Consider the following 25,703-nt stretch of genomic DNA (forward strand, 5'->3'; position numbering starts at 1 on the left):
CCTGCCTGCACAGGACAGGAAATCCTTTGCTCTCTGGAAATGTGCTGGGACCAATATGAGAAATATAAAAACAAGTCATATTGCAAAAACCATACCCAGCACGGATATAACAATCAAATTTTTGTGATCTGAGCGGTCCCAGCTTCGCTGCGGTGGCTTTTGCGTAGTCCTCGGACGTCCAGAGACTGAGATATGGATTGCACCCAAATAGAATGTCTCAGTTATGGCATGTTTGGTGTTTTCGGATTCTATTCGGTAAATTACAACCAATGACACCAAATATGTGTTTGTGCGAGCTTCCCTCGCTAAGTTATGATTATTATAAGTTTTAGTAAGATTTCTACCTAGAGAGTAAGGGAGGTGGGACTTTCCCAGACCGCCCATTTGGTGAGGTCACAAGACCCTAGACAATAGGTGCTCCCTATGATATCCCAGTCAGTTGGAGATACAGCATCCGAGCTGACCAGAACCCAGATGAGTGGAGACGTGTGGCTCCGCCTTCTCCCTCCCCCACGCCGCATGGGCTGCCTAAGGAACAATATGCAACTGTGAGTGTAATTTATTTTTGCTTCCTCCATTTTTGTTTTATATTTGCTTTGTACATATTTTATGTCTCAATTTTATAGCACCTTTTATCTGTATAACCACTGCCCTACTTTTTCGGGGAATAAATGATTTAATATTTAGTCTGTCTCCATGCTCTAAGAAACGAACTAAGCTACTAATTCAAGGGGTTTGCCACGGACCCTCTTAATTAACTCTGTGAATTAAGTAAACCGTGACAGGTGGCGGCGCGTTGTGTATGGTTGTTGCGGCTAGTTGGCAGTCCAGAAGGGTCTTATATTGCTGAATGAGGGGCTGCGGCCACAGCATTGATAATTCCCTCACTGCAGTAGCCTAACCGCAGGTCCACAACAAGCAGCCCGTCCGGCGACTAATTATCCCAGGTGCAGTTCCCTGACTGACCTGAGGGTAAGGGGGGTGCCGGAGAGCTGCGAGTTCCAAAGTGGAACTGAGAAAGAGGGATATACATAAATCCCCGCAGTTCGTAGAAGATTGATAGCAGTGGTGGGGCACCCAAATACCCCCCTGCGGCAAATTGTTAGAGCGAGATTAGCTTGCTGGATATTTTTGTCACATGGTGTCAGTGGTGGGATAACTAAGATAAGCCCCCACTGTGCCTGTGATAGTCGTGTGCTGGCAGTGTGTCGCGTCCCTCCGTCCGCTGATACACCTGTGTTAGTGGTGGGATTGTGACATAGTGGTGACACAGGGTCCGCTGTCCGTCGCGTTTTGGTGGCAGCGGGACCCCCGTTCGTCACGTATTGGCAAACAGCGGCGGGCTGTTCGTCACAGTATCCAACATTATTTTTGTTGATTTTTTTTTTTCTCTTCATTTCTTGTGAGGCCCTAAAATAAAATGAATGGCAAAGAGAGTATAACAATGTCTGTGTGCAGATGGTACATTTGTCTAGTCAACCAAAGGAACAGACAAGTCCTGTGTGCTCCACTCCTGGTTTATTTTAGAGTGCTCATGTTGGCTTTGGACGGGTGGATGCGCCTATGTGTGATTACATCCCCCGCTGTGATAAACACGTTCCGACATTACACTTAACATGGGGCTTGACAGGACTTCCAAGTAAAAAAGTACAAGCCTAGGCCATGGGTCTAGTTTGGAAACCAACAAGTTAAATGGGCAGACCCATCACTTAGTACCTGCAGACATGTGGACATGGACAAGCACTCTTCCACCATGTTGTTATAACGCTGGCACCTGGTTGTACGGACACCGCATCAGATGGTGGTGGTGGATGTTGTGGCGTGCTGATGATTTTTTTTCATATTTGAGCCATGCTGACCCTCCCTTCCGAGGTGGTGCCCCAGGTGCGTTGGCGACTTCCTCCTCCTCTGCCTTGTGTTTCATCTGTCAGGTGGGAATGCCGTCCGTAGTGCCTCTACCAGTGTGTGCTTGTATTCACAGATTTTGCCATCCCGCTCCATTGAGGGAAGTAATGAAGGTACTTTGTCTTTGCAGCAGGGATCCAGCAGGTGGCAACCCAGTAATCAGGAGGGGTACGATCGGGGCAACTCTGCGGTCATTGCGCAGGCACAGCAGCATGTATTGGCTCACTTGTGCCAGGCTGCCCAGAGGCAAAGACAAGCTGTCCTCTGTGGGAGGTGTTTGGTCTGTGTCCTGTATCCTCCATGCTCCAGTGATGCTCGTGCGCTACTTTGAGGCCACCCTGTTGTGTTCACTACATGATGGTGAAGTGGTGTTGTTCCGCAGAGCGACTCACCCATGTGTGCTGCAGTTAATACTCCATTATTGCTTGTCTCTGCTCGCAGTGTCTACAGCGTATTCAACTCTTGACTTCCACCTTGTTGATACGTCGCATAGGAGGCTCTGAGCGAGAAGGCAGAAGTGACGCTGCAGTGCAGACGGGCGAGCAGCTGCAGGGTGTGAGCGCTATAAGTGTGCACAGACGTCCTACAATTTCTGCAGCAGCAGCTCTCACATATGGGTAATTTTTAATAAAGATTTTCACCACTTAATTTAACACATGTGGCAGGCAAGGGATGTCCATCAAACAGGGGAGGCCTAGAGCTGCTATCAGATTTCACACATTATCGCACACCACCAGGCCAAGACGTATGTTCAGCGGCCCCAACCACTCATCGGTCTCTTGTTTGATCACTGTCCACAGCTCCTGCGCAGTAACGTCCCTGCCCGTGCTTACTGTTCCACGTATCAGTAGTTATCTGGACCTTGCCACTGATGACGCTGCGCAGTGCACACCTGATTTTGGCTGCAACATGTCTGTGCTGGACAGGGATGGCCCCGCATGAAAAATCAGGGGTGGATGGGAACCACGTACTGCACAACAGCCACCACCATCACTTTTTTAAAACTGTTTTTCTACAATAGGTGGAATGGCAGCGTTTCAAAGGCCAGGAATCAGTAAATGCTGTTATTCAGGACCAGGACCAGTGTATTTCGCTATAGCGTTTGGGTGATGGAGAGCTGAACACTTCCATGGGACGGGGAGGAGATGCTCGGTGACATTGCTGGTGGTGGTGCTGTTGTAAGGACGAAGACCGGGCTGCGGGTACCTGCACCGAGCCTGGTCCAGAACTGTTGAGGCTGCCTCCCATGTTGCATAGGGCAGTAATGAGGAGCCGGACCAACCTCATGACCCGGGGAGGCGGGGTAAGATAAAAGGAAAAGCGCGCGCTGCAGCAGTCAGTTTGGCGATAACCAGCAGCAGCGCAGAGCTGAGAGAGCAGCACGCTCCGTCCACCGAGCATCGGCGCTGCGGCAGGCTGCGTTCACAGTCCACAGCGGGACCGCGGGAGATAAAGTTGCCTTGCGCCTCATGACAGTAACAGAGAAAGGTGCTGTGCACTCTGTGACTGAGAGTACCGCACACGTGCAGAGCAGGGAAAGCCGAGCACCGGACAGTCGCTTGCGGCCTTCTCTGCCAGTTGCTGCACGGCCATTTACGCGTCACTCTGGGAGCGCTGGGGTTGTTTCGGCTGCATGTGTTCATGGACTAGAGGCTCAGCGGAAGGTGCCGGATGGACTATGGAGTTTTGGAGATGTCAGACGGGGAAACTGTGGACTAAGGACATGTCGACCATCTCCATGGATTTGTTGTACAACCCTGGATTTATGGAATAACAATAGCTGCATCGGTGACCTGCCTCGGTGATTATTACACCCCACAACCGCAGATCTTCACAGGGAGGATTTGTTCTCACCTCTCATTATTGTGCTGGCCCAGTGTTTGTTAATCTTGCGCTATTAATCTTTTACAGAACCATTTTCCATATTACAGAATTGTATCTTTATAAATGTCGCACTGATGGGCCGGATGGCAGCCAATGTTTTCTGCTCAGACCCATCTGAGCTCAGTCACATTACGAGTCCAGATGAGAAAACCCCACCGATCTGCCCGGCCTGATAGAAGAACATTGCTCCGAGCGCAGGCCGATATGCAGAGGATCGCACTCAGCTGATTATTATGCCAGCACGAGCGAGAATGTGAAGAGTCACATATTATACAGTACTGGCAGGAAATAAGACGAGGGAAGCAGAACTATCAGTATGGGAGGGGGGAAACAGCGGTGGCCAGAAATATTGGGGCAGGTCAAAGATAAGGAGCGGGAGGTTTTGGGGTATGTGCACACGTTGCGGATTTGCTGCGGATCCACAAGTGATTTACAGTACAATGTTATTCTATGGAGAAAAAACCGCTGTGCACACGCTGCGGAACAATCCACGCGGAAACGCAGCCATTTATTTTCCGCTGCATGTCAATTCTTGGTGTGGATTCCCCAGCGTTTTTACACCCATTCCATTACAGGAATCCACAGGTGTAAAAACGCAGGAGAAATCCGCACAAAAAACCCGCAGACCTTAACCTGCAGATTCTGCCAAACGTTGCAGATTCCGAGCGGAAAATTCTGCACAGCAATCCGCAACGTGTGCACATCCCCTTATTGTCCTGTGATGTTAGGTCTGATCCAGGGCTGTGGTCTCCAGGAGGTCTGAGGAGCACATTCCTTCATTGATGGAGCAAGACATAAATCCATGCGACACATTCATTCCAGCTCTGTCACAGGTCGTCGGAATTTTGTGAACCATTAGTATCCAAAAAATAAAATGTGAATATTGCCTAACATTACAAAGATATTTTTCCTCTGGAAAATCTGCCATCGCCTGTCCCATCAGTGGTGACAGCAGCAGTCAGACCCTCAGCGAGAAGCAGCTTATGTATTTATAAGAAAAAACAATTATGGAAAAAAAACATACAGCTGGTCCGACTGTACGGGCTCCACGGAAGTGCGGGTCTGGTCTACTGGTGAGGACTTCCCTGCAGATAGTTCCCCCAATAAACCGCAATGTGGGGACACAGCCCGATACAGATCCAACTTCAGTTACCGGATTTTTCGGATTATAAGACGCACCCCAAATTTTGAGGAGAAAAATAAGAATTTTTTTTTTTTTCATAAAATGGTGGTGCTTCTTATAATCCATGCGTCTTATTGCTTACCGGGGTGGTGGCTGCGGTGAAGCGGTGTCCCAGGGTCGCTGCTGGAGGAGGCAGGAGTGGGGCAAATCTGCAGGTCGCAGGCAGGGATGATCGGGTGCTCCGATGTGCAGCGCTGAGATCTCATCTCTCAAGATCACTGTCTGCGCATGCGCCGCCCTCCGGTGGCGGCCTTATTCCCAGAGTTCACAGCACACGCACATTGAACCATGGAAGTACTGGGGTTCAGCATGTCGCAAAATGTCGGCAGAGCCCCTGGCGGCGCCGGACACCCACGCAGCACCGATGGGCACCGGAGACACCAGCAGCAGCGGCCAGCAACCACTGGGCACCCCCCCTCATCACAGCCTTCGGCCTACACCCACAGAATCGGTAAGGCATGTACGCTTTGTAAGACGCACCCCCATTTTCCACCCAAAATTTGAGGGGAAAAAATGCGTCTTACAAAGCGAAAAATACAGAAATCCACTAATGTCACACCGAGCTTTATCATTCTAGAAATGAAAATTCTATTCCTATCTGTCAAACTATTTTATTACAAGTCAAATAGTAAGAACTAAAATATATAAATCTATGCATACATACACATGAATGATAATGAGTTTTAGAAATCAAAACAATGAATTAACCCCTTTACTCCCAAGGGTGGTTTGCACGTTAATGACCGGGCCAATTTTTACAATTCTGACCACTGTCCCTTTATGAGGTAATAACTCTGGAACGCTTCCATGGATCCCGGTGATTCTGACATTGTTTTCTCGTGACATATTGTACTTCATGTTAGTGGTAAAATTTCATTCATATAACTTGTATTTATTTGTGAAAAAAACGGAAATTTGGCAAAAATTTCGCAATTTTCCAACTTTGATTTTTATGCCCTTAAATCACAGAGATACGGCACACAAAAAACTTAAGTAACATTTCCCACATGTTTACTTTTCATCAGCACAATTTGGGAACCAAAATTTTTTTTGTTAGGAACTTATAAGGGTTAAAAGTTGACCAGCGATTTCTCAGTTTTACAACACCATTTTATTTTTAGGGCCCACATCACATTTGAAGCCACTTTGAGGGGTCTAGATGACAGAAAATACCCAAAAGTGACACCATTCTAAAAACTGCACCCCTCAAGGTGCTCAAAGCCACATTCAAGAAGTTTATTAACCCTTCAGGTGCTTCACAGGAATTTTTTGAATGTTTAAAAAAATGAACAAACTTTTTTTCACAAAAAAAATTACTTCAGGTTCAATTTTTTTTTATTTTACCAAGGGTAACAGGAAAAATTGGACTGCAAAAGTTATTGGGCAATTTGTCCCGAGTACGCTGATACCTGATATGTGGGGAGAAATCACTGTTTCGGCGCATGGCAGAGCTCAGAAGGGAAGGAGCACCGTTTGACTTTTTTAATGCAAAATTGGCTGGAATTGAGATTGGGCGCCATGTCACATTTGGAGAGTCCCTGATGTACCTAAACAGTGGAAACTCCCCACAAGTGACCCCATTTTGGAAACTAGACCCCCCAAGGAACTTATCTAGATGTGTGGTTAGAACTTTGAATCCCCAAAGGCTTCACAGAACTTTATAATGTACAGCCGTAAAATTAAAAAATCATTTTTTCCACAAAAATGATCTTTTTACGCCCAATTTTTATTTTCCCAAGGGAAACAGGACCCTAAAAGTTATTGTGCAATTTGCCCTGAGTACGCTGATACCACATATGTGGGGGTAAACCACTATTTGGGCGCATGGCAGAGCTCAGAAGGAAAGCAGCACCATTTGACTTTTTTTGGCTGGAATTGAGATCGAACGCCATGTTGCATTTGGAAAGCCCCAGATGTGCCACAACAGTGGAAACCCCCCACAAATGACACCATTTTGGAAACTAGACCCCCCTAAGGAACTTATCTAGATGTGTGGTGAGCACTTTGAACTGCCAAGTGCTGCACAGAAGTTTATAACGCTCAGGCGTGATAATAAAATAAATATTTTTTCCACAAACATGACCTTTTAGTCCCCAATTTTTTTTTATTTTTCCATGGGCAACAGGACCCTAAAAGTTGTTGTTCAATTTGTCATGAGTACGCCGATACCCCATATGTGGGAGAAAACTACTGTATAGACACACGTCGGGGCTCGGAAGGGAAATAGTGATGTTTTGGAATGCAGACTTTGATGAAATGGTCTGCGGGTGTCATGTCGCGTTTGGAGAACCCCTGATGTGCCTAAACAGTGGAAACCCCCCACAAGTGACCTCATTTTGGAAACTAGACACCCCAAGGAACTTATCTAGATGTGTGGTGAGCACTTTGAACCCCCAAGTGCTTCACAGAACTTTATAACGTAGAGCCATACAAATAAAAAAAATTATATTTTTTTTTTTCCACAAAAATGATATTTTCGCACCTAATTTTTTATTTTCCCAAGGGTAACAGGAGAAATTGGACCCCAAAAGTTGTCCAATTTGTCCTGAGTAGGCTGATACCCTATATGTGGGGGTAAACCACTGTTTGGGCGCATGGCAGAGCTTGGAAGGAAAGGAGCACTGTTTGACTTTTTCAGCGCAGAACTGGCTGGAATTGAGATCAGACGCCATGTTGCGTTTGGAGAGCCCCTGATGTGCCCAAACAGTGGAAACCCCCAATTATAACTCCAACCCGAACCCCAACACACCCCTAACCCTAATGGGAAAATGGAAATAAATACATTTTCGTTTCATTTTATTATTTTACCCTAAGGGGGTGATAACGGGGGGGGTTTTATTTACTATTTATGGCGGTTTTTATGTTTGGCGGCTGTCGCACGCTAAAAGACGCTTTTTATTGTAAAAATAGTTTTTGCATCACCACATATTGAGAGCTATAATTTTTCCGTATTTTGACCCACCGAGTCATGTGAGTTCTTATTTTTTGCGGGACGAGTTGACGTTTTTATTGGTACCATTTTCGGACACGTGACATTTTTTGATCGCTTTTATTCTGATTTTTGGTACGCAGAATGAACAAAAACCAGCGTTTCATGAATTTCTTTTGGGGGGTGCGTTTACACCATTCCGCGTGCGATCAAATTGATAAAGCGGTTTTATTCTTCGGGTCAGTACGGTTACAGCGATACCTCATTTAGGTCTTTTTTTATGTTTTGTCGGTTTTATGCAGTGAAAACAATTTTATATAAAAAATAATTATTTTTGCATTGCTTTATTCTGCGAGCAATAACGTTTTTATTTTTTCGCTGATGATGCTGTATGGCGGCTCGTTTTTTGCGGGACAAGATGACATTTTCAGCAGTACCATGGATATTTATATGCGTCTTTCTTTATTGCGCGTTATTGCACTTTTTGTTCGGCGGTATGATGATAAAGCATTGTTTTGTTTTGTTTTTTTTTAAGGGGTTCACTAAAGGGGTTAACTAGTGGGACAGTTTTATAGGGCGGGTCGTTACGGACACGGCAATACTAAATATGTGTACTTTTATTTATTTTATTTTTTTTCCCAAAAAGTGAATTTATAAGGGAATAATTTTTTTTTTATTTAGCGATTATTTTTTAACCCCTTAAGCCCCAAGGATGGTTTGCACGTTCATGACCGGGCCAATTTTTACAATTCTGACCACTGTCCCTTTATGAGGTAATAACTCTGGAACGCGTCCATGGATCCCGGTGACTGACATTGTTTTCTCGTGACATATTGTACTTCATGTTAGTGGTAAAATTTCATTCATATAACTTGCGTTTATCTGTGAAAAAAACGGAAATTTGGCGAAAATTTTGAAAATTTCGCAATTTTCCAACTTTGAATTTTTATGCCCTTAAATCACAGAGATACGGCACACAGAAAACTTAATAAGTAACATCTCCCACATGTTTACTTTACATCAGCACAATTTTGGAACCGAAATTTTTTTTGTAAGGAAGTTATAAGGGTTAAAAGTTGACCAGCGATTTCTCATTTTTGTAACACCATTTTATTTTTACGGACCACATCACATTTGAAGCCACTTTGAGGGGTCTATATGATAGAAAATACCCAAAGGTGACACCATTCTAAAAACTGCACCCCTTAAGGTGCTCAAAACCACATTCAAGAAGTTTATTAACCCTTTAGGTGCTTCACAGGAATTTTTTGAATATTTAAAAAAAAAAATGAACATTTAACTTTGTTTCACAAAAAAAATACTTCAGGTTCAATTTTTTTTTATTTTACCAAGGGTAACAGGAGAAATTTGACTGCAAAAGTTATTGTCCAATTTGTCCTGAGTATGCTGATACCTGATATGTGGGGGGAACCACTGTTTCGGCGCATGACAGAAGGGAAGGAGCGCCGTTTGACTTTATCAATGCAAAATTGGCTGGAATTCAGATCGGACGCCATGTCACGTTTGGAGAGCCCCTGAAGTACCTAAACAGTGGAAACCCCCCACAAGTGACCCCATTTTGGAAACCAGACCCCCTAAAGAACTTATCTAGATGTGTGGTGAGCACTTTGAACCCCCCAGTGCTTCACAGAAATTTAAAATGACCGGGCGTGAAAATAAAAATATTGTATTTTTTCAACAAACATGATCTTTTAGTCCCCATTTTTTTTTATTTTCCTAAGGGTAACAGGAGAAATTGGACCCCAAAAGTTGTTGTCCAATTTGTCCTGAGTACGCTGACACCCCATATGTGGGAGAAAACTACTGCATGGGCACACGTCGGGGCTCGGAAGGGAAGTAGTGACGTTTTGGAATGCAGACTTTGATGGAATGGTCTGCGGGTGTCATGTTGCCTTTGGAGAGCCCCTGATGTGCCTAAAATATTGAAACTCCCCACAAGTGACCCCATTTTGGAAACTAGACCCCCCACAGAACTTATCTAGATGTGTGGTGAGCACTTTGAACCCCCAAGTGCTTCACAGAAGTTTATAACGCCTGGGCGTGAAAATAAAAAAATCATTTTTTTCCACAAAAATTATATTTTTGCCCCCAAATTTTTATTTTCCTAAGGGCAACAGGAGAAATTGGACCCCAAAAGTTGTTTTGCAATTTGTCCTGAGTAGGCTGATACCCCATATGTGGGGGTAAAACACTGTTTGGGCGCATGGCAGAGCTTGGAAGGGAAGGAGCACCATTTGACTTTTTCAACGCAGAATTGGCTGGAATTGAGATCAGACGCCATGTTGCATTTGGAGAGCCCCTGATGTGCCCAAACAGTGGAAACCCCCCAATTATAACTCCAACCCTACCCCTAATCTCAGCCCTAGCCCTAATGGGAAAATGGAAATAAATACATTTTCTTTTAGTTTTATTATTTTTTCCTAACTAAGGGGGTGATAACGGGGGGTTTGATTTACTATTTATGGCGGTTTTTATGTTTGGCAGCTGTCGCACGCTAAAAGACACTTTTTATTGTAAAAATAGTTTTTACATCACCACATATTGAGAGCTATAATTTTTCCGTATTTTGACCCACCGAGTCATGTGAGGTCTTATTCTTTGCGGGACAAGTTGACATTTTTATTGGTATCATTTTCGGGCACGTGATATCTTTTGATCGCTTTTTATTCCGATTTTTGGGAAGCAGAATGAACAAAAACGAGCGTTTCATGAATTTCTTTTGGGGGGGGTGCGTTTACACCGTTCCGCGTGCGGTAAAATTGATAAGGCGGTTTTATTCTTTGGGTCAGTACGGTTACAGCGATACCTCATTTAGGTTGTTTTTTTATGTTTTGTCGGTTTTATGCAATGAAAACTATTTTATATAAAAAATAATTATTTTTGCATCGCTTTATTCTGCGAGCTATAACTTTTTTATTTTTTGGCTGATGGTGCTGTGTGGTGGCTCGTTTTTTGCGGGACAAGATGACGTTTTCAGCGGTACCATGGTTATTTATATGCGTCTTTTTGATCGCGCGTTATTGCACTTTTTGTTCAGCAGTATGCTAACAAATCATTATTTTTTGCTTCGTTTTTTATTTTTTAAGAGGTTCGCTAAAGGGGTTAACTAATGGGATAGTGTTATAGGGCGGGTCGTTACGGACGCGGCGATACCTAATATGTGTACTTTTATTGTTTTTTTTTTAATTTTCAAAAAATGAATTTATTGGAATTGTTTGTTTTTTTTTACTAATTTAGTTAGCGATTTTTTTAAAATTATTTTTACACTTTTTTTTTTTTTAACTTTATTACATAGTCCCAGGTGGGACATCACTGTCATGTGACAGATCGCTGATCTGTCACATCACAGATCACTGTGACAGATCAGCAATCTGTCACAGGCACTGCTGCAGACTTCCTCATGCCTGCGCTTTGCAGGCAGTGAGGAAGTCAGCTCTCTACAGGCCCCCGAAGGTCCCCGTCGCCATCTTGGATCTGGGGGCCTGAAGGAAAAGAGCCCCCCGCAGCAGCGCTGCACATTGCGCTGCCGTGGGGGGCTCAGGGAAGCACGGAGGGAGCCCCCTCCCTGCCGATGCTTCCCTTTAACCCCTGGTACACCGCGATCGTGTTTGATTGCGGTATACAAGGGGTTAACATGTTGGGGGCGGTCCGTGACCGCCCCTGACACATAGTGCGGGTGTCAGCTGTGATAATCAGCTGACACCGGCCGCGATCAGCGGCGCTCCCCCCATGAGCGCCGCTGATCGCGTTAGATGTACTATCCCGTCCTTGGGACGTAGATCCCAGGTCACATGGACGGAATAGTACGTCTAATGTAGGAAAGGGGTTAAGGCACATTATAGATTCATGTATCGCGGTACTTAACACAAAATTCCTCTCTCATTGAATCCACTGTAGGACATGAGCGTGGGTAAAGGGAAGGAGACCTAGGGGGGGGCCTGTGCCATAGATAACACGTCCTAGGATGACCCCAAAAAACAAAAAAAAACATAAAACAAAGCCCCCAAAAAAAGACATAGAGAAGCATCAAAGTACAGACAGTATGTAAGGCAAATATGGTAAAGGTGAGAACGAAATATTGGACAAAGGAAATGAAAAGGTGGTAGACCCCCACAGGACCCACCCTAGCAAGCCGTGGGAAGAGGGGAATATCGGAGATCTCAGACTCCTCTGACATCGGAGGGGCGCTGGGTCACAGCTATTGTGGGAGAACCCGGATGGTGGAGGCTCCAGCGCTGCACTTGGTGGAGAGAGGACACATGATGAAATGGCATCCAAAGAGGTCTCCACTGTGGAGGGCCCGGCAAGAGAAGATGGAGGAAACCCCCAACACCTAGAAGAAAACAGACATTTATGTAAGAAAAATCCTGACACGGCCGCCCCTCCCAATATTCACACCGTGATCTAATGCCCATCAGCAACAATGTACAACCTGAACATGAGGCCATTACATTCTGATCAGACTGTATGAAGACCACGACACAGCGACCAAAACAGGGGCCCGAGCCTTAAAGGGAATCTGTCACCCCATTTTTGGCCTATAACCTGGGGCCACCGCCATCAGGGGCTTATCTACAGCATTCTGTAATGCATTCTGTAGTGCTGTAGAGAAGCCCCCGATGTAACATGAAAGAGAAGAAAAATGAGTCAGATTATACTCACCGGGGGGGGCGCTCGGTGTCGCGGTCCGCGTCCTCCCATCTTCATACGATGCCGTCCTCCCTCTTACTTCTGCTGCGGCTCCGGCTATATCTGACCTGTTGAGGGCAGAGGAAAGTACTGCAGTGCGCAGGCGCTGGGAAAGGTCAGACAGGTCCGGCGCCTGCGCACTGCAGTACTTTCCTCTGCCCTCAACAGGTCAGATATAGCCGGAGCCGCAGCAGAAGTAAGAGGCAGGACGGCATCGTATGAAGATGGGAGGACGCGGACCGCGACACCAAGCGCCCCCCCCGCTCCCCCCCATTTTTCGTCTCTTTCATGTTACATCGGGGGCTTCTCTACAGCATTACAGAATCCCTCCAAAGATGCGACCTCGGTTACAGCAGCAGCGCACCCCCTTCCCTAGGCAGAGCCCTAGCACGCAGTCCCATGCATCCTACATCCACTTTCCCATGCAGACTCCCAGCACACAGTCCCATGCAAGCAACATCACCCCCTTCTCCCCAGGCAGACCCCCCCTACACCATTCACATGCAGCCCCATGCAAGCAACATCAGCCCCTCCCAGCTCGTGCATGAACATCCACTTACCTAATCTATGACACCAAAATACTCCAAACCCCGCCATGACACCCACAGCTTCCTCCTGTCTGCTCCGCTCTATGGAGGAAGAGGCACCGCCCCCTCTGGTCACATGGGCATGACGTCACCACAGGTCCTTCACCTCTTCTCTCCTGAGCCCCGCCCCCTGATCACATGACGGTGACGTCACCACAGGTCCTTCACCTCTTCTCTCCTGAGCCCCGCCCCCGATCACATGATGGTGACGTCACCACAGGTCCTTCACTTCTCTCCTGAGCCCGCCCCCTGATCACATGACGGTGACGTCACCACAGGTCCTCCCGCGCTCAGTGCAGCCGCTCCGTCCCGGGTGTGCGCAGCTCGTGTTCTCTGGGGTCAGCCAGCAGCAGATTTCCGGTTCCCGCCATTCCGGTGAGATGACAGGAGGGTTTGTGGTGAATCTGTGAGAGGAGAGTGTGGGGGGAGATCAGAGCTGTTCCTGTGGAGGCTCCTGCTCCATGTGACTGCGGCTCCTCAGTGTTGGGGACGGGCAGCATTGTATGGGGGATGTGCAGCGTCTCCTCCTCACCTCACGGCCCCCGCTGGAGGTGGCGTTACCACGGTGACCGTCCCCCGCTGGAGGTGTAGTTACCACGGTGACCGTCCCCCGCTGGAGGTGTAGTTACCACGGTGACCGGCCCCGCTGGAGGTGTAGTTACCACGGTGACCGGCCCCCGCTGGAGGTGTAGTTACCACGGTGACCGTCCCCCGCTGGAGGTGTAGTTACCATGGTGACCATCCCCCGCTGGAGGTGTAGTTACCACGGTGACCGTCCCCCGCTGGAGGTGTAGTTACCACGGTGACCGTCCCCCGCTGGAGGTGTAGTTACCATGGTGACCATCCCCCGCTGGAGGTGTAGTTACCACGGTGACCGTCCCCCGCTGGAGGTGTAGTTACCACGGTGACCGTCCTCCGCCGGCGGTGTAGTTACCACGGTGACCGTCCTCCGCTGGAGGTGTAGTTACCACGGTGACCGTCCCCCGCTGGCGATGTAGTTACCACGGTGACCGTCCCCCGCTGGCGATGTAGTTACCACGGTGACCGTCCCCCGCTGGCGGTGTAGTTACCACGGTGACCGTCCTCCGCCTACGAGGCTGATAATGAGCGGTCAGATCGGCAGAGGAGGCCGCGGTGGAGTTTTGTGGCTTTTCCTCCAGATTCTTCCTGGTAAATGTTGATATTTGGGCAGAATTTAGTGATTGTCGTTCTCTCGTCCCCTGTGATTTCCATCTTCTCCTTCATCATGAAGACGCCGGCAGGACGAGATCCCTCCAGCTGATCCAGTGCTCATCCCTCCTCCTCCTGAATGACCCCCGAGGATGGACGAGGACAGGGATGAGACCACCAGGAGATTATTCCACTGCGCCCTGGAGATCATCTCCCTGCTGAGCGGAGAGGTAACTCCTCTACATTTCTATCAGCTTTATTGTGTGATGTGACGAGTCCGACACCGGGAAGAGGAAATCCAGAATAGGAGAGAAGGATTCTTTACTGTAAGAGCAGGGATTCTGTGGAGCTCTCTGCCCGGAGGAGTTGTCATGGGGATTCCCTATAAGAGCTGTAGAGGGGCCGGGATGTCTGTCCGGAGTGTAATAATATTCCCGGTTATGGCCCCAGATTACTGGAGACGGTTATTGATCCCGGGATTTCTACTGATTGTCAGATCTGGAGTCGGGAAGGAATTCTTCTCCCTAAGTGTCTCTCTTCATCCACAGGATTACACAATAGTGAGGAAGACACCGGGGGACTGTGTGACTCCCATCATCCATCTCCAGGAGTCAGGAGGGCGGAGCCCGGGCCCCATCACAGAGCCTCCCCCGCACTCCCCGATACATGAGAGGAACAAGAAGATCCTGGAGCTCAGCAACAAGATGATCGAGCTGCTGAGCGGAGAGGTGACTGCTGGGACATTATACAGGACGGCACTGGAGGATTCTGGGTGATGAGCGAGGAGGTGACTGCTGGGACATTATACAGGAGGGCACTGGAGGATTCTGGGTGATGAGCGGAGAGGTGACTGCTGGGACATTATACAGGACTTGAGGATTCTGGGTGATGAGCGGAGAGGTGACTGCTGGGACATTATACAGGACGGCACTGGAGGATTCTGGGTGATCAGCGGAGAGGTGACTGCTGGGACATTATACAGGACGGCACTGGGGGATTCTGGGTGATGAGCGGAGAGGTGACTACTGGGACATTATACAGGACGGCACTGGAGGATTCTGGGTGATGAGCGGAGAGGTGACTGCTGGGACATTATACAGGACGGCACTGGAGGATTCTGGGTGATGAAAGGAGAGGTGACTGCTGGGAAATTATACAGGACGGCGCTGGAGGATTCTGGGTGATGAGCGGAGAGGTGACTGCTGGGACATTATACAGGACGGCACTGGAGGATTCTGGGTGATGAGCGGAGAGGTGACTGCTGGGACATTATACAGGACGGCAATGGGGGATTCTGGGTGATGAGCGGAGAGGTGACTGCTGGGACATTATACAGGACAGCACTGGAGGATTCTGGGTGATGAGCGGAGAGGTGACTGCTGGGACATTATACAGGAGGGGACTGGAGGATTCTGGGTGATGAGCGGAGAGGTGACTGCTGGTACATTATACAGGACGGCACTGGAGGATTCTGGGTGATGAGCGGAGAGGTGACTGCTGGGACATTATACAGGACGGCACTGGAGGATTCTGGGTGATGAGCGGAGAGGTGACTGCTGGGACATTATACAGGACGGCACTGGAGGATTCTGGGTGATGAGCGGAGAGGTGACTGCTGGGACGTTATACAGGACTGGAGGATTCTGGGTGATGAGCGGAGAGGTGACTGCTGGGACGTTATACAGGACTGGAGGATTCTGGGTGATGAGCGGAGAGGTGACTGCTGGGACGTTATACGGGACTGGAGGATTCTGGGTGATGAGCGGAGAGGTGACTGCTGGGATATTATACAGGACGGCACTGGAGGATTCTGGGTGATGAGCGGAGAGGTGACTGCTGGGACATTATACAGCACTGGAGGATTCTGGGTGATGAGCGGAGAGGTGACTGCTGGGACATTATACAGGACGGCACTGGAGGATTCTGGGTGATGAGCGGAGAGGTGACTGCTGGGACATTATACAGGACGACACTGGAGGATTCTGGGTGATGAGCGGAGAGGTGACTGCTGGGACATTATACAGGAGGGCACTGGAGGATTCTGGGTGATGAGCGGAGAGGTGACTGCTGGGACATTATACAGGACGGCACTGGAGGATTCTGGGTGATGAGCGGAGAGGTGACTGCTGGGACATTATACAGGACGGCACTGGAGGATTCTGGGTGATGAGCGGAGAGGTGACTGCTGGGACATTATACAGCACTGGAGGATTCTGGGTGATGAGCGGAGAGGTGACTGCTGGGACATTATACAGGACGGCACTGGAGGATTCTGGGTGATGAGCGGAGAGGTGACTGCTGGGACATTATACAGGACGGCACTGGAGGATTCTGGGTGATGAGCGGAGAGGTGACTGCTGGGACATTATACAGGAGGGCACTGGAGGATTCTGGGTGATGAGCGGAGAGGTGACTGCTGGGACATTATACAGGACGCCACTGGAGGATTCTGGGTGATGAGCGGAGAGGTGACTGCTGGGACATTATACAGGAGGGCACTGGAGGATTCTGGGTGATAAGCGGAGAGGTGACTGCTGGGACATTATACAGAAGGGCACTGGAGGATTCTGGGTGATGAGCGGAGAGGTGACTGCTGGGACATTATACAGGACGGCACTGGAGCATTCTGGGTAATGACCGGAAAGGTGACAGCTGGGACATTATGCAGGACGGCACTGGAGGATTCTGGGTGATGAGCGGAGAGGTGACTGCTGGGACATTATACAGGACAGCACTGGAGCATTCTGGGTAATGACCGGAGAGGTGACTGCTGGGACATTATACAGGACGGCGCTGGATGATTCTGGGTGATGAGCGGAGAGGTGACTGCTGGGACATTATACAGGAGGGCACTGGAGGATTCTGGGTTGTGACGGTGTCATTGTTGTCAGGTTCCTATAAGGTGTCAGGACGTCGCTGTCTATCTCTCCATGGAGGAGTGGGAGTATCTAGAAGGACACCAGGATCGGTATTGGGCCGTGATGATGGAGGAGCTCCGGCCTCTTACACCACGAGGTGAGCAGCGAGGCTCCTTGTTGGCTCCGGTGGATGTGATGACGTCTCTCCGGCGTCCTCCTATAATAGATGAGTTTTCTCCAGACTTCCTCTGGTTTTCTCTACATTTTCTCCGTCTGACAACTTTCATTTCCCTGATTATTTTCTTCTGATCTGTGAGTCGCGGTTTCTCCGCTGTCGTCTCGTCTTCATCAGTCTTGAGTCTTCGTTCTCTTCTTTCAGAATCTTTCTCCTTCCTTAGAGCATCGGTCACATTTTCTCAGCAGATGTCTCGTCCTTCTGTCTGTTCTCTCCTGTGAGTTCTTTCCGTCCCTAAGTCTGTTGTGGATTGTTACTCAGCAGATTCGGGGTTAATTTACTGATGATTTTCCCCCTAATCCACTGTCACTCGTCCGTCCCTCAATCGGTGCAGGGTCCGGCTCCTCCCTCTTGGCTGACACTTGTGTCACCTTCCTTGGACTCCTCCTTCATTCTCTCTTCTTCTTTGTGACAAATCACTTTCTCCGTTCTGTGCACAAAGTCCTGGATAAATATCAGGCCCGGACCGTCCCTCAGACCTCGAGACACGAGTCGCTGTCCTGACATAAAGATGGAACGTGATGGAGCCGATCACCCGTCAGTCTGACATGGAGGCTTTCCAGCAGTTCTCCGGCCCCGCGTCTATTCACCACTCGCTCTGCAGGTATAGAAGCCCAGAATTCTCCGTACTGGAGGTTAAGGTCACATCACCGTGCAGGGCATTAGGGCACCCAACCACATAAAGGGAACCTGTCATGTGAAATAACATTAACCATCAGACATGGGGTTAACCTGCTGGTTAATAATGGCTTGAGCTTGCTCAGCTCCTGCACTGAGAGCCCCTCTGCCAGGAGGAAATTAACTTTATTCCCCCGGCAGCGATCAGCTTCCTGTCATAGAGGTGCAGCTTTAGTAACTCCTCAGTATACAGTGAGCAGCGGCTGAATCTGCTCCCCAGCACTGACTGACAGCTGTTTTTAATGCGGAGCCCCAATGCTGAGCCGGCTGACAGTCAGTGCCGGGGGTGCGATAATAGCTGCCGCTCTCTATACACTGGGTGGTGACTGTAGCTGCGCCGGCTGAAACTCTGTGACTGAAAGCTGAACACTGCCAGGTGGAATAAGGTTAATTTCCTCCTGGCAGCGGGGCTCTCAGTGCTGACACCGGGCAGGTTCAAAATGCTATTAACTTGCAGATTAACACCATGTCTGCAGGCTATTAGCATTATTATATGACAGGTTCCCTTTAAATGGGATTGTCAGGCTGTCGGCAGCAGTGGAGTGGTTAAATGTCAGCAATCTGAGCTCACTTCACAGACGCACCTGGCATCCTCCATGTATGAGCACCAGATATCAGGAAGGGGTTAAAGAGACATCACAATGATCGGGATGGTGTGTTCTAGCCTCAAGGGTTCAACGACCACAAATTGTCAGGGGGTCCGCTCTTCCTCATCATGGGGTCTGAGCAGAACAATGTAAGTGGGATGGTGACGCAGGTGTTGGCCCTGCAGGGACATCGGGCCGCACAATGATGGTAATAATCAGTGTAAGTCTCCAGTAAAGGGTTGTTTGTTCAGTAGAATATGTATTATGGGACTTTTCTGTGGAATCTGACCAGACAATCTCTCCTTGGCTCCCCGTGTCCCTCAGTCAGCGCCCATGACCCCGGTGCCTGCTCTCTAGTGTCCTCTTATATTACACATCGATAGGCACTAACCGCTGTGTACCGGGGGCTCCCACAACACCGTCCTCCCGAGCGCTGTCACCGTCAGCCATACATGTACACTTTCCTCCTTCAGATACATAGAACTTTCCGAGCTCTTTCTGCCTATTTTAGTGTTTATACCGAGGCGAATGTTGAGACTTATCTCTATTTAAAGAAGAATAAAAACACAATAACTCGTCTTTTAATAGGAGGACGGCAGGTTCTCTCCTCTTAGTGATCCCAGAGGATCCTATCCAGGATGGAAGCCGAGTCCTCATGGTGACATCATGAGCTCTCTGTCAGGAAATATGTATAAGTCCCAGACTTCTATGTCCACTTCCAGAGCTCGTGCTGCCCCTCTGCCATTGCGTTTGTGCAGTGCTGGCACAGCTCACCCTCATCCCCCTCACATAGCTGCAGTTCCCCTGCCTATGTGTATTTCTATCCCACCCTTTCCCCCCTCCCTCGGGAATGTGGCTTTTGACTAGGTAAATCCGGTTTGCTTTGAAGTTCCTTTGTCTATTCAAACTCAAATGTAATAAGACAGAATAGTCATAGGGGTGGGACAAATATATTTCCAGAATCTTCATAATGGAAGCTACACACAGCAAAGTTTGGCGACTTCTGCACTCACCAGAAACCGAGTAAAGGGTATATGCTACCCAGTAACACATAGATATACGATGTTTAGTATCAAAAGAAAGGTAATGTCGTAATAAGAAATAGGATACCCCTGTCGTCACTTTGTGAGCCTCGCAGCCAGAGTTATGGCACTTATAAGTCTTTAGTAACTTTAAAAAGGGGCGTACACTCCCTAGCTCTGCCCCACCAGTGAGGTCAGCAAAGAAAAGACATAAGGCTAGAAGGCTCCCTCAGGCTATTATTCAGACCTTGGGAGACAGCGAACTACCATCCGTGCTGTGGACTGAATCTTTGTCCTTGGGAACTCCCCTCCCCCAGTTCCACATCTATTTTACTTTGTAATTGTCTGTATATACTGTATTTTGTCTCTTTTGTAATATCTTTTTATACTTTTGTAAACACTGCCTATATTTTCTGGAGTAAATCTATAAATTTACTGATTTTGTTTTTCCTTGCTCTATAAACCTACCGCTACGACCTCCGCGCTAATTATGCTACCGTGTGGGTTGGCTCCTGACCCGATATTGATTTTAAATGCCAAACGAGGAGCTGGTGGCAGCAAAGTGTTGTGGGGTATTTGAGAGACCCTGGCACTGACTAAACGGAGGTTCATGTATGTATTTCCTGCCTAAGCCTGGGGATATACATACCGCCCTCTGCCCAATAACCACTACACGGCAAGGCAGCCTTTCTGATGGCTACTTCTCTTGGATGCAGTTCCCCGACTGACCTAAGGGCAAGGGGGGCACCAGAGATCTGGAAGTGCCAAAACCAGAACTGAAGTTGGAAACAAAAGTTGTTAGTGGTTATATGACCCATGATCAATAATAGATAATAAAGTAGTGACATATAATAAATCCCTGACACCTTGGGGCAACCACACCCCCCCCCCCCCATTAACTGACACTCAAAAAAACAATCCCTGGTAAATGGTAACCGTCCCGAATCTCCATAACGTGAATTAGGAGAGAAGAAACTGCTGGATAGAAATGTGGAGCTTTCTCCAGCTCCTCTGTGGTTCCATCCCTGGTGGAGGGAAACTTGGAGAAGTTGTGTTTCTTAGTGCGGCTCCTCCATCTGACTGACGAGGGTCTTCTCTGTCCCTCTCCTCAGGGTCCTCATCCTCCGGGTGCAGAGCAGAGAGCATTAGGCTTTGGCCTCGCTGATTATCACTTCATACTTGGGGCCACAATGTACTGGGACCTCGGTACCGGTGGTGAGGACCACAACAATGTAATTTATTCCCTGATACATAAACCTAGAATTACCGGTTCTGAGAGACATGTCTCATATATAGACAGATACACGGCAGGTCATGTATTCAGTCTGTGTGTCTCCACAGATGGATCCAGGAGGAGAAATCCACCAGAGAGATGTCCCCGTCCTCTGTATCCCCAGGACTGTCCAGAGGAGAATCACACCATCCCGGAGGATCATCAGGTAGATGACACTGAAGCCCCCACAACATCTGACCATGAAGTGATGGGACCTGAGCTCATCTTACATTTTCTTTTTAGGGTGAAGATCTGATTGATATTAAGGTTGAGGTTATACATGGAGCACAAGAGGCGATCGCAATATGGGCCGATCAGCAGGGTGAGGAGGGGAGACTGTCATGTCTGATCTGTGGTCACCAACTACTACTCCCATCATCTTTTCACATGACACAATCTACAGTGACATGTAAAAGTTTGGGCACCCCTGGTCAAAATTACTGTTATTGTGAACAGTTAAGGAAGTTGAAAATGAAATGATCTCTAAAAGGCCTAAAGTTAAAAATGACACATTTTCTTTGTATTTTAGGTAAAAAAAATATATATTTTTAATCATTTTTTTTAATTTAATAAATTACAGAAAGGAAAATAGGACAATTCAAAAGTTTGGACACCCTCAGAATTTTGTGTACTCAGATAACTTTGACAAAGGTTTCAGACCTTTATTAGCCTGTTACTGTTATGGCTTCCTCGCTATCATCGTTAGGAAAGGCCCAGTCATGCTTTATAAAAACCTTGCCTCCTATAACCTTGTGGCAAAAAACATCAGCCATGGCTTCTTCTAAGCAGCTGCCTAGCACTCTGAAAATGGTGGAGGCCACAAAGCAGGACAAGGCTATAAGAAGATAGCAAAGCATTTTCAAGTTGCCCTTTCCTCAGAAATGTAATTAAGAAATATCAGTTAACAGGAGCAATTGAGGTCAAGATAAGGTGTGGAAGACCAAGCAACATCTCAGTGAAAGCTGCTTGTAGAATTGCTTGAGAGGCAAATCAGAACCCCCTCTTGACTGTAAAAGACCTTCAGAAATATTTAGCAGACTAGAGTTGTGGTACTTTGTTCTACTGTTCAGAGACGCCTGCAAAAATATGGCCTTCATGGAAGAGTCATTAGAAGAAAACCTCTCCTGCGCCCTCAACATAAAATTCAGCATCAGAAGTATGCAAAAGAACATCTAAACAAGCCTGATGCATTTTGAAAACAAGTCCTGTGGACCGATGAGGATAAATTAGAACTCTGTGGCCACAATGATCAAAGGTATGTGTGGAGAAAAAAGGCACAGAATTCCAGGAAAAGAACATCTTGCCAACCATTAAGCATGGGAGTGGATCAATCATGCTTTGGGAATGTGCTTCAGCCAATCGCACAGGGAACATTTCACAGGTAGAGGGAAGAATGGACTCAAAAAAATTTCAACAAATTCTTGATGCAAACATAACACCATCTGTAAAAAAAGCTGAAGGTGAAAAGAGGAAGAGGATGGGTTCTACAAATGGATGATGGTCCTAAACACACGTCACAATCCACAATAGACGACCTCAAAAGGCGCAAGCTGAAGGTTTTACAATGGCCCTCACAGTCCCTGATCTGCGCATCATTGAAAATCTGTGGCGAGACCTCAATATAGCAGAGGATGGAAGACGCCCCAGGAATCTCACAGGACTGAAGGAATTCTCCAAGGAAGAATGGAGGAAAATCCCTCAAACAAGAATTGAGACTCTCGTCTGGCTACAAAAACCATTTACAAGCTGTGATACTTGTAAAAGGGGGCGCTACTTGGTACTAACTATGCAATGTGCCAAAACTTTTTCATTGGCACATTTTTCCTTTTTTTTGCTTAAAATACTAATTTCATCTTCAACTTGCTTAACTGTTCACAATACTAGTAATTTTGTCCAGGGGTGTCCAAACTTTAACCCCTTCCCGAAATGCGCCGTATTAGTGCTCCTCTGCGGGAGGTGCGTTCCCGCTAACAGCAGTGCTAGTATGGCGCATTAATCGCGCGACCTCACGCTGAGCCCCACGGTGATCGGGTGCGGGTGTCAGCTGTATGTGACAGCTGACACCCCGCAGCAATGCCCACGATCGGGGCTAGCACCAGTCGCGGGCATTCAACCCCTCTGATGCCGCTGTCAGTAGTGACCGCGGCATAGAGAAGCATCGCGCTGGTTATCAGTTCCCTGCATGCTTCCCTCAGGACATGGAGACCCCGGCACCAAGATGGCCGCGGGGTCCTTCTGGGTCCGGCAGGGAAATGTCTTGCAAGTGCCTGCCGAGAGCAGGACATGAGACGCCTCCTTCACTGCCTGTCAGATCGCTGATCTGTTACTAAGCAAAGAGTCAGATCAGCAATCACACATTATATAGTGATGAGTAAAGATATATTTTTTAAAATGTACTAAATAAAGAAAAAGAATATATATAAACTGTGTTCTAAATTATTATGCAAAAAGAGTTTAGGACTGATAAGGTTAGAATTTTTTTGTCATTTAAACTCATTGATGGTGATGTGTGTCAGGGCTCTTTATATCACTGAAAGCAATTGCAGATACCTGTGCACATTAGTTTGGCAGGTGTGTCCAAATAAAGGCAAGACTACTTAAGAAGGATGTTCCACATTATTAAGCAGCCTACATTTTTTGCCAAAATGGGAAAGAAAAAGGATGTGTCGGCTCCTGAGAAGCAACAAATTGTGGAGTATTTAGGTCAAGGCATGACTACAATCAACATTGCCAAGACACTTCATCGTGATCATCACACAATCAAGAAGTATGTCGCTGACTCCCAGCACACACGTGTGCGTGCTGATAAGGAAAAATTGAGGACTCTTTCCAACAGGCAATTGCGTCAGGTTAAAAGAGCAGCTGCAAAAATGTCTTGTCATAGCAGCAGACAAGTTTTTGAAGCTGCTGGTGCCTCCAACGTCCCCCGAACAACAAGATGCAGGGTCCTTCAGAGGTTTGCAGCTGTGCGTAAGCCATCCTGTCGCCCACCTCTATCCACTGCACACAAGCAGAAACGGCTCCAGTGGGCCAAACCATACATGAAGACTGATGAGTGCCGTGCAACGCTCGATGGTCCAGATGGATGGAGTGGAGGATGGCTGGTTGATGGACACCCCATGAAAACACAGCTAAAGCGCCAACAAGGAGGAGGTGGAGTAATGTTTTGGGCTGGAATCGGGGAAAGAGATTGTCGGCCCCTTTAGGATCATCCCTGAAGGGGTAAAGATGAACTCCATAATCTATGTGGAGTTTCTAAAACAGCACTTCCTGCCATGGTTCAAGAGGAAGAACCGTGCTTTCCGCCTCAAGATCATTTTCATGCCTGATAATGCACCGTCTCATGCTGCAAATAACACATCTGCATCTCTGGCTGCTATGGGCATAAAAGAGGACAAACTTATGGTGTGGCCACCATCTTCCCCTGACCTCAACCCCATTGAGAGCCTCTGGAGCATCATCAAAAGGAGCGTCTATGATGGCGGGAGGCAGTTCACATCTAAGCAGCAGCTCTGGGAGGGGATTCTGTCCACATGCAAAACAACTGAAGCACAAACCATCCAAAAACTGACAAATTCAATGGATGAGAGAGTTCAGAAGCTTCTTTCCAACAAGGGTCCGATGTGCAAATGGAACATCACCGAGAAGAAAGTTTTGACTTGAAAACTGTTTGATTTCATTTTGTAATAAGCTGATAATGCTTATCATTTCACAAGTGACCATTTTTTGGTTCAAAATAAAAAGGTGGAAAACTCTGCTGAGCATAATAATTTGAAACCTGCATTTTGAGTGTTTTATTATTTGTTAAAATATACTGTTTTCATAGGCAGTTTGTTCAAAAACATTGCAATTATACTAGAATAGTAGATGACTGGAAAATAACAATGACTGCAATTCATATAGGTAATTTAGAGAAAATAGGAGGAAATATTTTTGCATAATAATTTGGAACACAGTGTATATTTCCAATAAATTCTTATTTATGTAAATGTAAAAACAATAAAAGTACACATATTTGGTAGCACCGCGTCCATAACAACCCGCTCTATAATACTATTCTACTTGTTAACCACTTCAGTAAACACTGTAAAAAAAACCTAAAAAACGGCAAAAAACAATGCTTTATCATCATACCGCCAAATAAAAAGTGCAATAAAACGCGATCAAAAAGACGGATGTAAATAAAAATGGTACCGCTGAAAACGTCATCTTATCCCGCAAAAAACAAGCCACTGAACAGCTCCATCATCAGAAAAATAAAAGTTATAGCTCTCAGAATAAAGGTATGTAAAAATGATTTTTTTCTATAAAATAGTTTTTATGTAAAAGCGACAGAACATAAAAAACTATATAAATGAGGTATCGCTGTAATCATACTGACCCGAAAAATAAAGCTGTCTTACCAATTTTACCACACGCGGAACGGTATAAAAAAAAATAAAGCAAAAAGCAATTGCTGAATTGCTGGTGTTTGGTTCATTCTGTCCGAAAATTGGAATGGAATGCGATCAAAAAATGTCATGTGCCCGAAAATGGTACCAAAAAAAGTCAGCTCATCCCACAAAAAAACAAGCCCTCACATGACTCTGTCAGCCGAAAGATGAAAAAATTATAGCTCTCAAAGTATGGTGATGCAAAAACTAGTTTTTGCAATAAAAAGCGTCTTTTAGTGTGTGCCAGCA

The 25,703-nt window shown here is 47.1% G+C and overlaps 1 protein-coding gene and 1 long non-coding RNA gene across 4 annotated transcripts in view; one reads left to right on the forward strand and one right to left on the reverse strand.

Annotated features, from left to right (window-relative positions):
* Positions 1 to 5,567: 5,567 nt before the first annotated feature.
* Positions 5,568 to 13,280, reverse strand: LOC141054916 (uncharacterized). Its single transcript, XR_012221430.1, has 2 exons — positions 13,172 to 13,280; positions 5,568 to 12,255 (listed from the first exon to the last, which is right to left on the reverse strand). It is a non-coding gene; the product is annotated as an uncharacterized lncRNA (long non-coding RNA).
* Positions 13,281 to 13,446: 166 nt separating this feature from the next.
* The window catches only part of LOC141054895 (uncharacterized), a 252,384-nt gene continuing 240,127 nt past the window's right edge, over positions 13,447 to 25,703 (forward strand). For all 3 annotated transcript variants that reach the window (XM_073551788.1, XM_073551787.1, XM_073551789.1), the window contains exons 1-6: positions 13,447 to 13,573; positions 14,451 to 14,598; positions 14,917 to 15,096; positions 17,260 to 17,383; positions 21,090 to 21,187; positions 21,265 to 21,343. In XM_073551788.1, the coding sequence (XP_073407889.1) occupies positions 14,521 to 14,598; positions 14,917 to 15,096; positions 17,260 to 17,383; positions 21,090 to 21,187; positions 21,265 to 21,343 (559 nt within the window). In that variant the 5' untranslated portion in view covers positions 13,447 to 13,573; positions 14,451 to 14,520. The remainder of the gene's footprint in view (positions 13,574 to 14,450; positions 14,599 to 14,916; positions 15,097 to 17,259; positions 17,384 to 21,089; positions 21,188 to 21,264; positions 21,344 to 25,703) is intronic.

Source organism: Dendrobates tinctorius, unplaced genomic scaffold (genome assembly GCF_039654945.1).
Source record: "Dendrobates tinctorius isolate UK_male_01 unplaced genomic scaffold, ASM3965494v1 ptg000180l, whole genome shotgun sequence".
In the NCBI taxonomy this organism is placed as follows: Eukaryota; Metazoa; Chordata; class Amphibia; order Anura; family Dendrobatidae; genus Dendrobates; species Dendrobates tinctorius.